This window comes from Antrostomus carolinensis, unplaced genomic scaffold (assembly GCF_000700745.2).
Source record: "Antrostomus carolinensis isolate BGI_N321 unplaced genomic scaffold, ASM70074v2 scaffold17866, whole genome shotgun sequence".
NCBI classification, from domain to species: Eukaryota; Metazoa; Chordata; class Aves; order Caprimulgiformes; family Caprimulgidae; genus Antrostomus; species Antrostomus carolinensis.
In genome coordinates this window covers 48,172-62,448 of record NW_010322683.1, presented here as the reverse complement: position 1 = coordinate 62,448, position 14,277 = coordinate 48,172, and the positions used below count along the sequence as shown (strand labels likewise).

At 39.3% G+C, this 14,277-nt stretch overlaps 1 protein-coding gene across 1 annotated transcript in view; it reads left to right on the top strand.

Annotated features, from left to right (window-relative positions):
- Positions 1 to 5,071: 5,071 nt before the first annotated feature.
- Positions 5,072 to 14,277, top strand: part of FRMPD2 (FERM and PDZ domain containing 2) — a gene marked incomplete at its 3' end in the record, with an annotated part of 56,915 nt that continues 47,709 nt past the window's right edge. The window contains exons 1-4 of the mRNA XM_029085541.1: positions 5,072 to 5,104; positions 5,981 to 6,107; positions 7,885 to 8,016; positions 11,684 to 11,768. Coding sequence (XP_028941374.1) covers positions 5,072 to 5,104; positions 5,981 to 6,107; positions 7,885 to 8,016; positions 11,684 to 11,768 — 377 coding nt within the window. The remainder of the gene's footprint in view (positions 5,105 to 5,980; positions 6,108 to 7,884; positions 8,017 to 11,683; positions 11,769 to 14,277) is intronic.

Here is a 14,277-nt window from a genome sequence, read left to right as displayed (position 1 = left end):
ATCTGATGCTGCATTGCAGCTGAGACAAAACAGAGAGAGTATGTGAACCAACATTCTTTTGCAATACACCAGGTCTTATATACCTGCCAGACAGAACAGTGTGCTGAGAACCACGAAATTGCTATTCAGCAGCTCACAGAGGGAACCATCTTTTAATTTGTTTTAGGGAAACAAAGCAAGTTTATATGTATATTTGTATGGATGAACTGCAAGTTCTGAGTCTCACCTATCTGACCAAGAAAATCTCTCATCAATTAATTCAGTAAGAGTCTACAACCTTTTACCGATCAATCTGCTGAGCAATGAATGAAACTCAATTGCTCTGTCGGACTGTGTTTATAAACCTTTCATGTTATAGTGCATCTCTTTTGCTTTGCCATTCTTTTTCTCTTAGATCAACTCTCATGTTTTTCTAGACAAAAGCATCCAATCAAGCAGCAAAATCAATGCTCTTCCATTCAGATAACCACTCACAAAGTCTGAACAGCACGTATTCATAAAAGATCTCCTGAGAAAAAAACTATTAGCCCCATAGAATCTTGTGATTGTTTTCAAGTGATGAGTAAAAGGGCTGAAAAAGATTACAGAAAGTCACTTAGTTCACTGTCCCCTTTATTTACTCTTACTCAGATTAAGATAGAGATGAATGATACATACCTTTTGTGAACAAAGAAGCAGAGTGGTTCACAAAATATTTCTTAATCTAAGAGAAGGGTACAGTTGTAATCAGTTTGGTTTGCTTTGATAAATTCAGTCTACTTCAGTGCGTCCAAAATCTGGTTTCTATTGCAGCAGGCATGAGCAGTGTGACACTGGCCGAGGTCCTGTGGGCAAAAGGAAGCCCTTTGGAGGAAGAAGAAATATGGGCACTCTTGTACCTGGCCACACTGCAGCTTCTGGACGACCTTCACAAAGGTGAGGTGAAAAGTTCTTATAGTTCTTACTGTTGGGAATTCATTTTTTAGTTATTTTAGCTCTTTTGAGGTTGTTGAGGGAGTTTTTTGAGACAAAAAGCACTAATGGCAATAATAGCATATTGCTTTAGACCACTGAGACCAACCTCAGTAGATCTCTGCAGTGATACTTTTTAAGAATACTCAGCCATTTACAAGAATAATCCAGTCCACTACTGAAACACCTTCAAATAAATTTTTTCAGGGAACAGCAAGGGCAAGCTGTTCCCTAAGTGACAGGGGGCCCAGACCCAAGCATGGTTACAAGGGTGGCAGGTCAGGGGTTGTGCCAGCCAGGTCCCTATCCCACAGTCCCCAAATAAGGTGAGCAGGGCAGGTCTGGGGTTGACAGCTGAGAGTCCAGACCACCACACAAGTTTGTGGTAACAAGGCAAGTCCGAGGTCAGGCTGGGAAGCTGAGTCAGGATCAGGTCTGGTGTGGATTACCAGGGTCAGACCACCCAGCAGTCACCAGGCAAGTCCATAGCAACAAGTCTAAGGTCAGGCTGGGAAGTCAGTCTGTGGGTCAGGATCAATGAGGTCCACAGTGAGGCAAGGCATGCTGTGGCTGACTGGAGACAGGCACTCCTACACCACACCTTAGGCAGGGACTCAAAGCCCCAGGGTGAGTTTAACTGGATGCCCTGGGACTAATAGGGCAGGGGATAGGGGTAGGTCCCAAGGGAGCCTGGTCAGGACCATTAAGGCCTATTAGTGTCCTCAGAACCTTATCAGGTTTAGGAGTCTACATTTATCATTTGAAAACATTTTTGATTGAAATATCCCCCCACTTTTAATAGAATTGACCTGTAGACAGAAAGACTGAATATGAATAATGCTAAAATAGCTTGGCTGTTCATGTTACTGGTAGAATCTAGTATAAGTTTTAGTTTAGATAGTTTTCATACTTGCATTCTCACAAAAACAATCCCAAAGTATGGGTTAGTTGGAAATTATGTTTCCACTTAAAGAAAGGCTTAGCAGGTTATAGTACTGGGACATGGAAAGTTTGTTTCTCCTGCTACCTCAGTTTCTGTTGACTGACATGGTGTAGTCATCAAAGCCAGGCTCTGCATCAGTTTCTTCACCTGTACAATGGAAATGAAAAGATACTGATTCCTGACACTGACTTTCTGGCAAAGTAACTTGACTTAGCTAGACACAGTACATTGAAAAAGAGGTTAATAAAATGCAGAGCTGACTGACTATAAGCAGCACATGGAACAAAAAAATATCACCATAGAGGAGAGATTTGTACCATGGTCATGCAACTTAATGAAAGCCAACTTAAGGTCTTTTGCAAACACCAGCCTCAAACAGTTCATTGGAAGGAGTGTTCTACTCTTCTGATATTACCTTGTGGTTTGCATAAAAAAATCTACCTAAAATGTCAACATTTCCAGAATCTGCACATGGGATGTGATTCTGCCTTTCCTTAGGCTTTGGAAATCCACTGAAATCAATATATTGTTTATATGTGTGAAATGATGCAAGAGAGAAATCAAGTCTTTAACTGTCACTGAATTAGAGCTGACAAAATCAGCCAGGCATAAATTAACAAGATTCCAATGACTTCTGGGTACATCTCTAGGAAACTCCAGTGATGGGTTTGGCTATGCAGGTGAGATGCCAGCAATATGATTTTCTGAGTACAATTAATTCAACACTAAGAACTCCATCATCATCTTCAACATTTTTCAGACCCTGCCATCTGTGTGATTTGTCCATGGTCAGTATTACTATCTGCTGAAGGAAATCTGTCCTTCCAAAACAATGCATCTCAGATGGAAGCTGTCCCTTTCAGTGCACCGGAATTGCTCCACAGACAAAGTAAAAACCAGCACATCGAACTAACAAAGGTGAGGTGTGTTACAAAATAAATCTTGTCAGTACCTCATGAAGAAAAACTTCTGGGTTTTACATGTCAACATAAAATCCATTTTGAACATCAGTTCTCAAGGTCTGCAGAAATTTATTATTTGTAAAGGCCCACAGAAATAAATAATATTTCTATGAACGTTCTGTCTGACCAGATATGGTAATTATAATCCCAGAAGCAGCAGGACTGCGGTATCTATACAATCAGAGAGTGGAAGCACTCCTAGAAAGTCAGAAATATATTCAGCTTTGTTAACAATTTACTTTTCCCTGCCAAATGAGTCCCTCTGACAAGACAGTAAGATACAACACTTAGGTACCGAAAAGTTTTAAAAACCTCTAGGACTACATCAGTGCACCCTCAGGCAGAACATGGTAGTTTCAGACTCCCACATAACTGATCAGTTAAACGCTATAGAGAAACATGGAGCCTTGGAATAGATGGTCCTTAGTCCAGGAGCCCTCTTCCTGGACACAACTGGTAGTCAGTCCCATAGGTAGGGGAGAGTTTTAATCACCAATGGAGGAGCTTCAAAACTAAGAAAGGAGTTCAAATTTCTTTTGCTACTCATGGCATCATTGGATAGAGGGCACCATGGATCAGCCCCTCAAGCTGAACACTACTCACTGCATGCTATCTAGTCCATAAACCAAGTCACTACTCTACTTTTCCATACGTTTCCTCTAGTCTAGTTTTTAAAAAAATGATCTGTTTGGCTTCTGTCACTTTGTGACCAAAGACACAAAAAGATGGTCTCTCTAGTATGAGGCTTTTCTGTATTTAATATTGACTTCATAAAGGATTTCCTTTCCGTTTTGACAGATGTTGGTGTATTCCTTAGGAATGACCCTCTATTGGTCAGTAGACTACAAAGTTCATCCAAACCAGGCCAGTAAAACATTTTTTTCTTTGATTCCATCTTATGTTGGTAGATTCAAAGATTGAGAAGCATAATCTGAAGTCTCAGTAAGGGGGAACTTTATGTTTTGGACCACTAGAAAGAATTGGAAAGCTTGCATCAAGGTCTAGACTTCATAAAAAATACCAGTTATCCAAAACAGAAATGTAGTTAGGCCTCATCTTTCCTTTCCTTTTTTTTTTTTTCATTTTCTTCAAAAACCAAAAATTGTTCCCATTAAGATGAATAGTGCCTTGGTTTTAAGAGTGAAGATCATTTATTCCAAGGCTGTATAGTGAAGTGGTTGTGTCACCATTCCTAGAAGTATTTAACAGACATGTAGATGTGGCACTTAGGGACATGGTTTAGTGGTAGACTCAGCAGTTTTAGGTTTATGGTTGGACTCAATGATCTTAAAGGTCTTTTCCAACCTAAATGATTCCATGAGTCTAAGACAAGAATGGCTAAAAGAAAAACATCATGTTGGCATGATTAAGGTGCTGTGCACATTTATGTGCTTTTTCAAAGAATGGGATGATAAAATAAATAACTCTCCTTAGTTCTGAGCAAATTCTACCAGCATCTCTGCTAGTTGAAATTTTGCATTTCTTGCTTACACAGATTCCTTTCAAAGCTTTTAGCACACATTTTGCTTCATTTCTATATCCTTGCCTTTGATTGCATGTTTTTGATTTGGAGAGCACAAGTTTTTAGCTGACTTAACCTCCCTTTCATGGTTATACATGGTCTAAGAGAAAAGGCTCTATAAGCTTAATGACTCTAAAATTTAAGTATCTGGTCTCTATGGCAACACTTTTGGCTGGTGTAACTCCTCATCTTTTTGAAGCTAATGCTGACACATGTTTTACTTGCATGAATCTTTGAGATTCACAGTCTAATTAGCAAAGCTATGGAGCAGTCTGAGCTGTTGTCTGTCACCAGGAAGACCCTATAGAGGCTGATGTCCCTCCTTGTAGACACCAGTTCCCTCCAAGACTATCCTGGATCCCATTAGTGGCTCCATTTAGTGCTGTTATGCTGCCTGTCTGGAATTTTCACAAAGTCTAAAGGAATTCAGTGCTCATTTCTGACCCTGGGTGAAAGGCTCACAGAAATTCCTGATCCCAGTTTACACAGGATTTCAGATCACTGGGAGATGTCATTTAACAGTACCTCTGTTTTACTCAGTCCCTCCAGCTGAGTGACCAACTACACGCTCTCTTGCTCACACTATGTGAAGATCTGCCACATAAAAGACTTTCTCCTGAATCAATTCTGGAAGCATGTGAGGCACATCAGAAGGAATCTGCTTCCTTACCAGCAAATGTCTTCATAAAGAAAATGGTCCAGTTTGCTGTGGGAAGTGTCAGTGAGGTAGGTACTACTCATACTCTAATCATCTCCTTTTCTTTAGTGAGAGAGGTGAGCAGAAACATGTGATACAGGTGAGAAATTGTCTGAAATTAATGCTTGTATCAATTAAGGAAGTGAGATTTGGTTCTAGACTTCTAAGTAGGAAATTGAGTGGACATGTGTACAAGCAAAGGAGGGAAAGAAGCCATCTCTCACACCACTCTTACACTCCTGGGAATTGATATAAATCCGGCTTTTGTGCTTACAGTATCTTCATTTCTTTGGTTAATACTGAAGCAATAATAACCTTTACAGAGACTTCATATTGGCCAAAGGAATGGACTTTACACAAGATAAAAGATTTCCCCATTGCCACTATGGTTTCAGACATTTTTCGTGAAATTAAAAGAAATCACATTTACATCATATTAAGAATTTCATTCATCGTCCTTGAGTGGAGCTGAACATTTGACTTGCAATCAAGCCTGACCACGTGAAGTCTTTAATAAGTGAGCACCTGAGTCTTTCAAGATTTGAAATGTCAACAAACATTTTTTGTTGATAAGCTGAATGAAACTGGAAGCAAACACACTGTAAATAATTTTTTCCTGTTTTCAGCCAGTATTCATTAACATTCTGAGATTACCTTTTCCCTTGCAATCTCTCTTAGTCTATTTCCCACTGTAATAGAGGATGTCCCCCCTCTTAAACATAGCTAGCATGAAAGCATGAAGCCATCAAAACTCAGTCCTGCTTTGTGTTAATCTGAGAAGATAAAGTTGCTTACACTAAGCAAACCAGCAGCCTCTGACAAGCAGAGGGCAAGGATCACTTCAGTACAAGAGTCTGAAGTCCCCATATCATATGACATTGACTGGCAATACTACTGTCTTGTAGGTAGAGCGGGTAGTCACCGAAGACAGCACAGCCTCTCAGCTTAGCAGAAGTCATGTGATAAGGAAAAGACTGCGTGAGAAAATATCGGACACCTCACCACTGTCCTCCCAAATGAATTTTCACCAAGGTAAAGAAAGACTAATAATGTGAACTGCCTAACAAGGATACAACCAGCCTTTTCTGAGTCTTTCTCAAGCTAGGTGAATTGCTTAATTTCATGCTGTAGTGATTACATGTAGTGTTGGGCAGGATATTTATTGCTTTACATATAAATGACTTCATAATGAAAAGACTCTGAGGCAAGTAGCAAGGTTTCTGTTCCTTATTTCCTCAAAGGACAGTAGTCTGAGGGCTGTGAAGTAACGATAACAAATCGGCTCACACAGATTTGACTCAAAGCTCTTTGCATAAAACCTGTGTATATAAAACAAAACTACTTTCAAAACTGCTTTTGTACTTTGTATTCTCCAGTGTATTTTCGAAGGTAAAGAGTGCGATTCTGTGAAGTTATCCTGTTGCCATTAAGAAATATATGTTCATCCTTCCTATTTACTCAAGCAAAGATTTGTGGTTTCTTTTTTATTTTAGTTCCATTTTTCTATTCAAAACGTTTAAAAAATTCACACATGGATTTTTGGAGTGATTTCAAGACACAAGGCCAAATCCTGCTCACTATATAAATAAACCAGCATATACTAATTTCACATTTCATTTGACTAAGATAAAAATTTTATTATCCATCAGAGTAATTCTCTAACTGTAACTAAATGTGGACATCAGGTTCAGACAGTTCTTTTTTCTAGTCTCTATATTGTACTGTTCACTTCAACAGAAATCTCATATTTTAGGGCAAGGGGAAGGTCGGCCCAAACTATGCAGCCTTTTTTTTGGATATGCTCAACGTTAGGCATATGAACAATACAATTCCTATTCTGCAAATCACAAAGAATTTCCATGAACTTCAGCTGGAATTAAATGCACACTTAAATATCTGTGGAATATTTCTCTTTGGTATTATTGGTGATAAGAAAAGGAGATTCTTCTGAAAACATACAGACAAACCACCCCTCAAATCACGTTGGCTCACTCACTCATTTGGAAACTGAGTTTATAGATCTACCCTTGCATAAACTGGTGAAAACTCTGCTGCTGCCAAAAGGAATGGTTCCATCTTCAACCCCCCTATTGGCCACAAATTCCTGCTATTTCCCTTTTACTGGTTCTAGTGATTATGTATCTGGAGTGATCTCTATGTTTTCTAGGGATTCAGGTCACATGGCTTACACTTGCTTAAGGACTCCAGCAAATCAGGATGTCGATTACATTGATAACGTGTAAGCCACACTTTTCAAGGCAGTATTTCATTTCTTTCCCTTCAGGGATTCTGGAAAAGGCCAAGAAACAATGCAACCCAAGCAAAGTTAGGGTGCAACAGAAATAAGTACTTCCTAATGATTCAGGATGACGCCATAATGGAATTTCTGCAGCCAGCCGTGGTAGTGGATTGTTTCTGGGCGCTGTCGATCCTACACCCAGAAAGAATACTTCATAGCTGAAGGTTTTGGGCCTCAGAATATAAGGAAGGAGAACTTTGAAGGTTATCTGCACTTCACAACCTTTCAGTTAAACATGCAGGGTATAAGTAATATATTAGATTTTTTAAAATTATTTGGGATGGTTGAGGAGAACTATGAGAACTATTTTAGGTCAGAATAAGATTGTAAAAGTAATAGAATGAAGTTACCAAGCCTTCCTTGATCCTTAAGGCATTGAAGTCAACATTAGAAGACAGAAAGACGTGGACTATATAAAAATTAGTTAAGCCAAATGTCATTTACATTATCATGCAGATACAATGACTTATAATTAAAGTATGTGATTCACCATATTTCCTTTGTTTCCAGACAAAGGGTCCAGATTAATGAATTATACTCAGTCAACAGAAGATTACAGACACCTCTCTGTGGACTACAGTGACTCAAATAGTATTCCGGAAAGTACGTCTTTGATACTGTCTAACCGAGGACACAGGAGAGGTAAGATTTCCCTGAAAGATTATGTTTATGAATTAAGTACTTCTCTCTTGTCCCCTGAAATGGGAGACCATGTATGGTCATGTGACAGGTACTCCCATGCACTTGTGGTTACGTGACTAGGGAGTTATATTTCTGCTAAGCTGAAGAGAAGAAAGACCATTTTTTACTGGATTCCTTTTTTACTTGTGTCCTACTGTAAAGCTATATATTCCCTAATTACCATGCAGCACCATCACCTCTTTCTTGCTTTATGGCCCTTTTGCCTGGTGAAGCTGTTCAGCAGACCACAGACAAAGCCTGACAGCATGTTTCTGGCACATGGGGTCTTGAAAGAGATGAGAAACGGTGGAGCTACCCTACAAATGCATATGATGGGCAATGACAAGACGGCAGCACTGAAATCAGTTGAATCTTTGAATAAGACCTGAGACTTGAATAGTGGGGATTAATCTTTCTTCAAGCCCATTCAAAAACAAAGAGACTAATTATGAAACCTAGAGGAAAAAATCAACAAAACTTCTGATTCTTTTTCATTTTTGTCCTAAAGCCATTGTGTATTTCCTGCTCAGCATGTTGTTATAGTTGTGCTAAATGCCAGCTTGCACTGCTGCTCTTCTGTTTCACTTTGTCCAGAGAAATCAGAGTTGGCATTCTAGCTCCATTTTCAATCCTTTTATGGCAGCAACAACATGAAAGAAACTGGGAGAAGATCCATTCAGTGAAGACACTGTTGTAGACATCAGTCAAGGTCCTTCCCAAGCCACTTAAATCACAGTGTAGGGGCATACCATGAAGAAAAGAAGAGAATTCAGCATGAAGGGGAGTACTGCTGTGCATGTGTATCTGCATGTTTAAATTGGAATCTGAGTTAGGGACATCTAGACAGGACATTCACATTGCCCAAGAGCAAAAAGATCCTGTTGCCAAATGTCATCAGTGTTTCCTAAAAAACTAAGATTACCAGGCCAGCTCCCCATTCTCAGACTCCTGCCCATTTCTGTTCTCCATTTTGCAGTTACCCACCCTCCCATCTGCTTTCAACTGTTTTTTCCATCCTGCCTGGGGCACTTCTGAGCTTCCAGACCCAGAGGAGGAAGTTTACTTCTGTACTTCCGAGTTTACTTCCTCCCTCTATGAGCCTCCATGAGAAATGAAGTACTAGGCTCTCCTATGGCATGGATTCAAATGGGCTCTGTAAGCATGCATGGTTTTTGTATCCCAAATTTCTTCCCTAAGGCAATAACCCTGGTGTCCACTACATTGGTTTCAAAGCAACAAGGTATGCACACTGACTGATTAGTTCATTGCTGCCATAAATAACAGAAAACTGCTGAGTAGTCCTTGCTTTTTCTCACTGGGGAGCATTAATTTGGGTTTATGATACCCAGCTGCTGATTGTCATGAAATTTGTAGGAACACATTACCCACACTCTTCCAAAATTGAAAGGTTAAAGATTTACTAGGCAAAAATGAAAGGCATAGAGCATGATCTCAAGGGACTAATTTCCCTGGGAAAGACAGCAAAAAAACCTGGGTGCACACTGCATTATCAGAAGTCTTCCAGGAGATAATTCACAGAGAGAGAGTGAATATATCAAATATATCCTGGGGAAAAACACACCCATATAATAGCTTCTGAGTCCCAAGGTTACTCATAAAACTGCTGTTGATACTCTCGTCCTGGAAGGTGCTGCTTTTCTGAAGCTCCAGAATTGCAATCAATATCAGCAGCAATAAAAACCTGAGATTGCAGCTGCTCCCTATGTGACATATATGAGTTAATCCCATACCTAGTGGCACATAGTGAGGGTAAACTCGGGAGCCTGTTTTGTAAGTCCTTTTAAAAAAAATTTGGTCATAAACTTGACAAAGGTTCATTCCAGGGAATCTGTGCTTGTCTCAGTCTCCACTGAAACACTGGTGGCTGTTCATACTCAGGATTTTGTAAGACAAAACTCTAAAAACATAGGAGAAAACACAGAATGTGAGAGCTTATTTGCCGCAGACATTATTTCATGAGATAGCATATTAGAAAAATGCATTTCTCTCTGAAAATAAATATTACCATCTAGTAGAGCACCATTATCAAGCGAAATCAATATATCTACCCAGACTCTACTTTAGAAGCTCATTTAACATATAATAAATTAATCATCTACAGGACCAACTTCTTTGAGGGCCACATGTTACTTAAACATCAGGAACATGTTGGATTTGTGATTAAAGCATGGCAGTCTGGCCACTGAAACTAGCCAACTTGTCCCATTGCCATAACTGCTGAGACAGAAAAACTAATGGGAATTTTATGTGGTTGTCAAAGTGTTTTTATACAATTATGTGAAACCTATAGTGTAAGCAGAGAATTTCGCAAGGGTTTCTCATTAAAAAGCATGTAGTTTCAGAACACAGGACTGAATCTTAAATTTGGTAACTAGCCCTGAGTATTTGGCTTATCTCAAACCTCACATTTTGTCACTACCATCTGCAGCTTGATAAAAACCACGTTTATGCATATTTTAGCAATGTGACTGTAGATTTTCCAGTTTTTAAAACTGCAATTGGTTGCAATTAATTGCAACTGGAATTCAATGTCATGTTTTCTTGTTGGAATTCAGAGTGAAGTCTCAGGGTGCAGTAGGATATTTCATCTGGAGAAAAAGCTGACCTAAATGATTGTTTCCACATAGCTCATCTTATCATCGCTATAATTCTTCCTATGTAATAGTTTGATATGAAGTTCTTCAAATAAGATCAGTGAAATGATCCACGTGAAGAAAAACTTAACCTTCCCACCCTTCCCTAAAGAATTTAAAACATCTCTGCTGCTAGAAGAAATGTTCATGGAACTGCCACTTGCATAACCCTTTCTGGTTGTACCTCTAAATTTCAGCCTTCATGTATTTGGACAAAGCAATGCCTATCCTTTCTTAGCAGCACAGATGACTAAAGCTGAAAAATTTTACAAATCTTATTTGCCAATGACTCACAAACCATCCTATATTCCCACCAGATTTTTATGATGTAAAAACATTCGCAATATATTTAATGTAGCAAATAACCAGTGGAACATTTATAAACAGTTTTAATTTCAGTGATTTTATATCCTACTCTGATTAAACCAGAGAAGTTTCATGGATTCCCCTTTCCCCTCCCTGCCCCCCCAATTTTATGCCCAGAAATAGAAGAACAAAGAATACTGGGGCTAATTTCTGAAGAGCAAAAGCTGTTTCACAAGTAACCCCATACATAGGGAAATAACAGCCATTGTACCTACACAGCTATTTTCCAAATTACATTGACATGAAGGGTTATGAAGAGGAAGCAACAATAACTACTGAACTGGGAATACTGCTGGCGTTGTATTCACTTAGCCTTATCAAATAGCCATTCATCATGTCCAAGCAAGGACACAAGAGAGAAAGTAGCCAGTTGTCCTGGTTTTAACTGGCTCCCAGTTACAAAAGTTTTTGAGAATTTTGAATATTCTTGGCTTTGCTCTGTGTACTGCTCGCCATCGCTGAATACACGCACAAAATTGGTCTGAAGGGCTAGCCCAGTGAAACTATCACACCAGTCTAAATTTCCTCCTTGTTGCAGTTGTACCAAGATCTGATGCTGAGTGCTGCTACAAGACTTCAATTGTGAAATTTCCTTTTACTCATTTCAGGGAGAGTTCCACAGACACACAGGTCATGGGACCCCACCGTTAGTGGGTCAAGGACACAAAGTAGCTACAAACTCCTCATAAACAGGTAATCAAAACTCATATTCCTAGAAGATGGAAGCTGTTTGATTATCAAGTGAAACAGACAACTAGTGTGGCAATGTTATTAACAGAAAATGCCTGGATTGCTATCTGAACCTGTTTGATAATAGATACTGTTTATGTAGAATTAAAGACTCAGTTTGGCTCCAATTGAAACACGCCAAATGCTCTAGTGAAATGGAGCTTGGGCCCTGAACAATCCATACAAAACAAGCACACTGAAGTTTTCCACTTTTACTCTTTACCACTGCATCATGCCAGATGTCACTGGCTTCCCAGAACAGCTGCCCCTATCCTGTGTTCATCAGAATCAGACAGGTAAACAGCAATAGCTCACCGTGACTGAAACAACTGGGAAGCAGCTTCACAGAGAGTGTGGAAGGTAAAAATGTGTTGAGAAGGTATGAACAGTCATTGCTTTCACTGGCAAGACATTCTGCAGAGTCTGTATTTGTCTACATTCAGATTTTGAATCTGGTCTTGCCTTGCTGTCACATTAGTAGAGGCCTGATGTGTTCTGGAGTGGTTATGACAGGTCATGTACATGATCCATCATTTTCAGTGGATTATTTGCATTTCCATCTCAGTTCTTAGATTGATTTGTCTCACTTGTGTCAATCATATCCAGTCCTGTGCCATCACTTTACTGCAGAGTTATAGGCAACCCAGGGACAAAAGCAGTAAGGACTAGCTTCATTTCAGCCATGGCAGGTAAAGCAGCCTTGTACGTAGACAAGGAAAGATAAGAACTGTACAACTGATACTAACTCCTTTTCCAAAGCCAGGGAAACACCACTGCTGCCAAACAACAGTTATCTAGACTGGGTGTTAGCATAGTACAGCTGTAATCATGGCTGCTTCCAAATGAAGAAATGTAAGTACTGTTAGTCTCTAGACACCACAAAGACCAGAATCCCATAGTCAAGCACCATGTAATCCCTACAGACATCCCATTTAAATTGAGATCTTGACCCAGTTAAACAGGAGTTTCTTCTTTTAACCATGACATGAGTAATTCAGGCCCACAGGAAATGCTCCATTTAGATCAACTCCCAATTAAATTTATCCCAAGTAAACAGTTTGAACTTCCTGATAATTCAGCCACGATAATCTGAGTGATGTGAGATAGTCCAGTACATGTCTAAACCTGCAGTAAGAAAGAACTACAAGCAGGTTGCAGGATAGTGGCAGCTTTTGTGAAGAAAGAACTCTGTCTACCTGTCTAACTACACACACATACATATACACATGTGTATAGAGACATCTATATATGCATCAAACACCTGGTAATGATATCGGTAACGGAAGATTTATTTACTAAGTGTTTTGGAGCAATTGCCACGCCTCTGGCTACCAACCTGGGTATCATTTTGATGGTCTAATATCATGCTGCCATGGTCTAATATCATGCTGCCAATAAAATGTTCCCCTCCTCTGATGAAAGATGAACTCTTATCTCCAAATTTCCAACAAGCTGTTTCCCATAGAACTTCAGATACTGTAAAACCCACTTTTGGTCGTAAGCAGCTGCAATTGAATTTCTACCAAGGTCACCATCATATTGTTAGTACCACAATACCAGTGGAGTTGAAATAATTACTTTGGAAACTAGCAATTTCCCATATAGGAGGACAACCAAAACAAAACTTAGTGAAGGGTTTACTACCTATAAAGCTTACTAATATAATCACATTCACTTCTGTCAACTGTCAGACGTAATTTACATCTCATAAAGTTAAGCTTTTAAGTATATGCAGGGCTATGACCTATATATAAAGAAGACACAGCTGTCAAGTCTGGCATCTCTCACCTCACAGGACTAATAATAGGAGGTGTTTTCCACAGGAAAAGAAAGTCTTAATACGGCATCTTGGGTTTTGAGCTAATAGTATTTTTATGGCCACAAAAGTAACTTCAGGTTATTTTTACACACATTTCTTAGTTAAATATTGATCTTTATGAGGTTGTGTTGATAGAAACAAAAATATCTAGATATGTTTATAGACAGAGGAATGCAAACTAGGATAGAATAGAACAGAACAGAATAGTTCAGTTGTAAGAGATCTGCAACAATCAACTAGTCCAACTGCCTGACTACTTCAGTGTTGATCAAAAGTTAAGGCATGTTATTAAAGGCCTTGTCCAAATGCCTCTTAAGCACTGACAGGCATGGGGCATTGACCACCTCTCTAGGAAGCCTGGTCCAGTGTTTTGTCACCCTCTCAGTAAAGAAATTCTTCCTAATATCAACTCTGAACCTCCCCTGAAGCAGCTGTGAACCATTCCCACGTGTCCTGTCACTACATACCAGGGACAAGAGATCAGCAACTACTCCAGTAACCTTGTTAAAAATCTTTTGAAACTCCCTCAATAGTTCCCTGCAACATGCAAAAGAAAATGATAAAACTTTGGGATAACAAAAAAGCTTCTCTAAAAATGCAGTTAACAAAAATCTACCTCAACAAACCTTTCCTCCTATACGACATAATCACTCT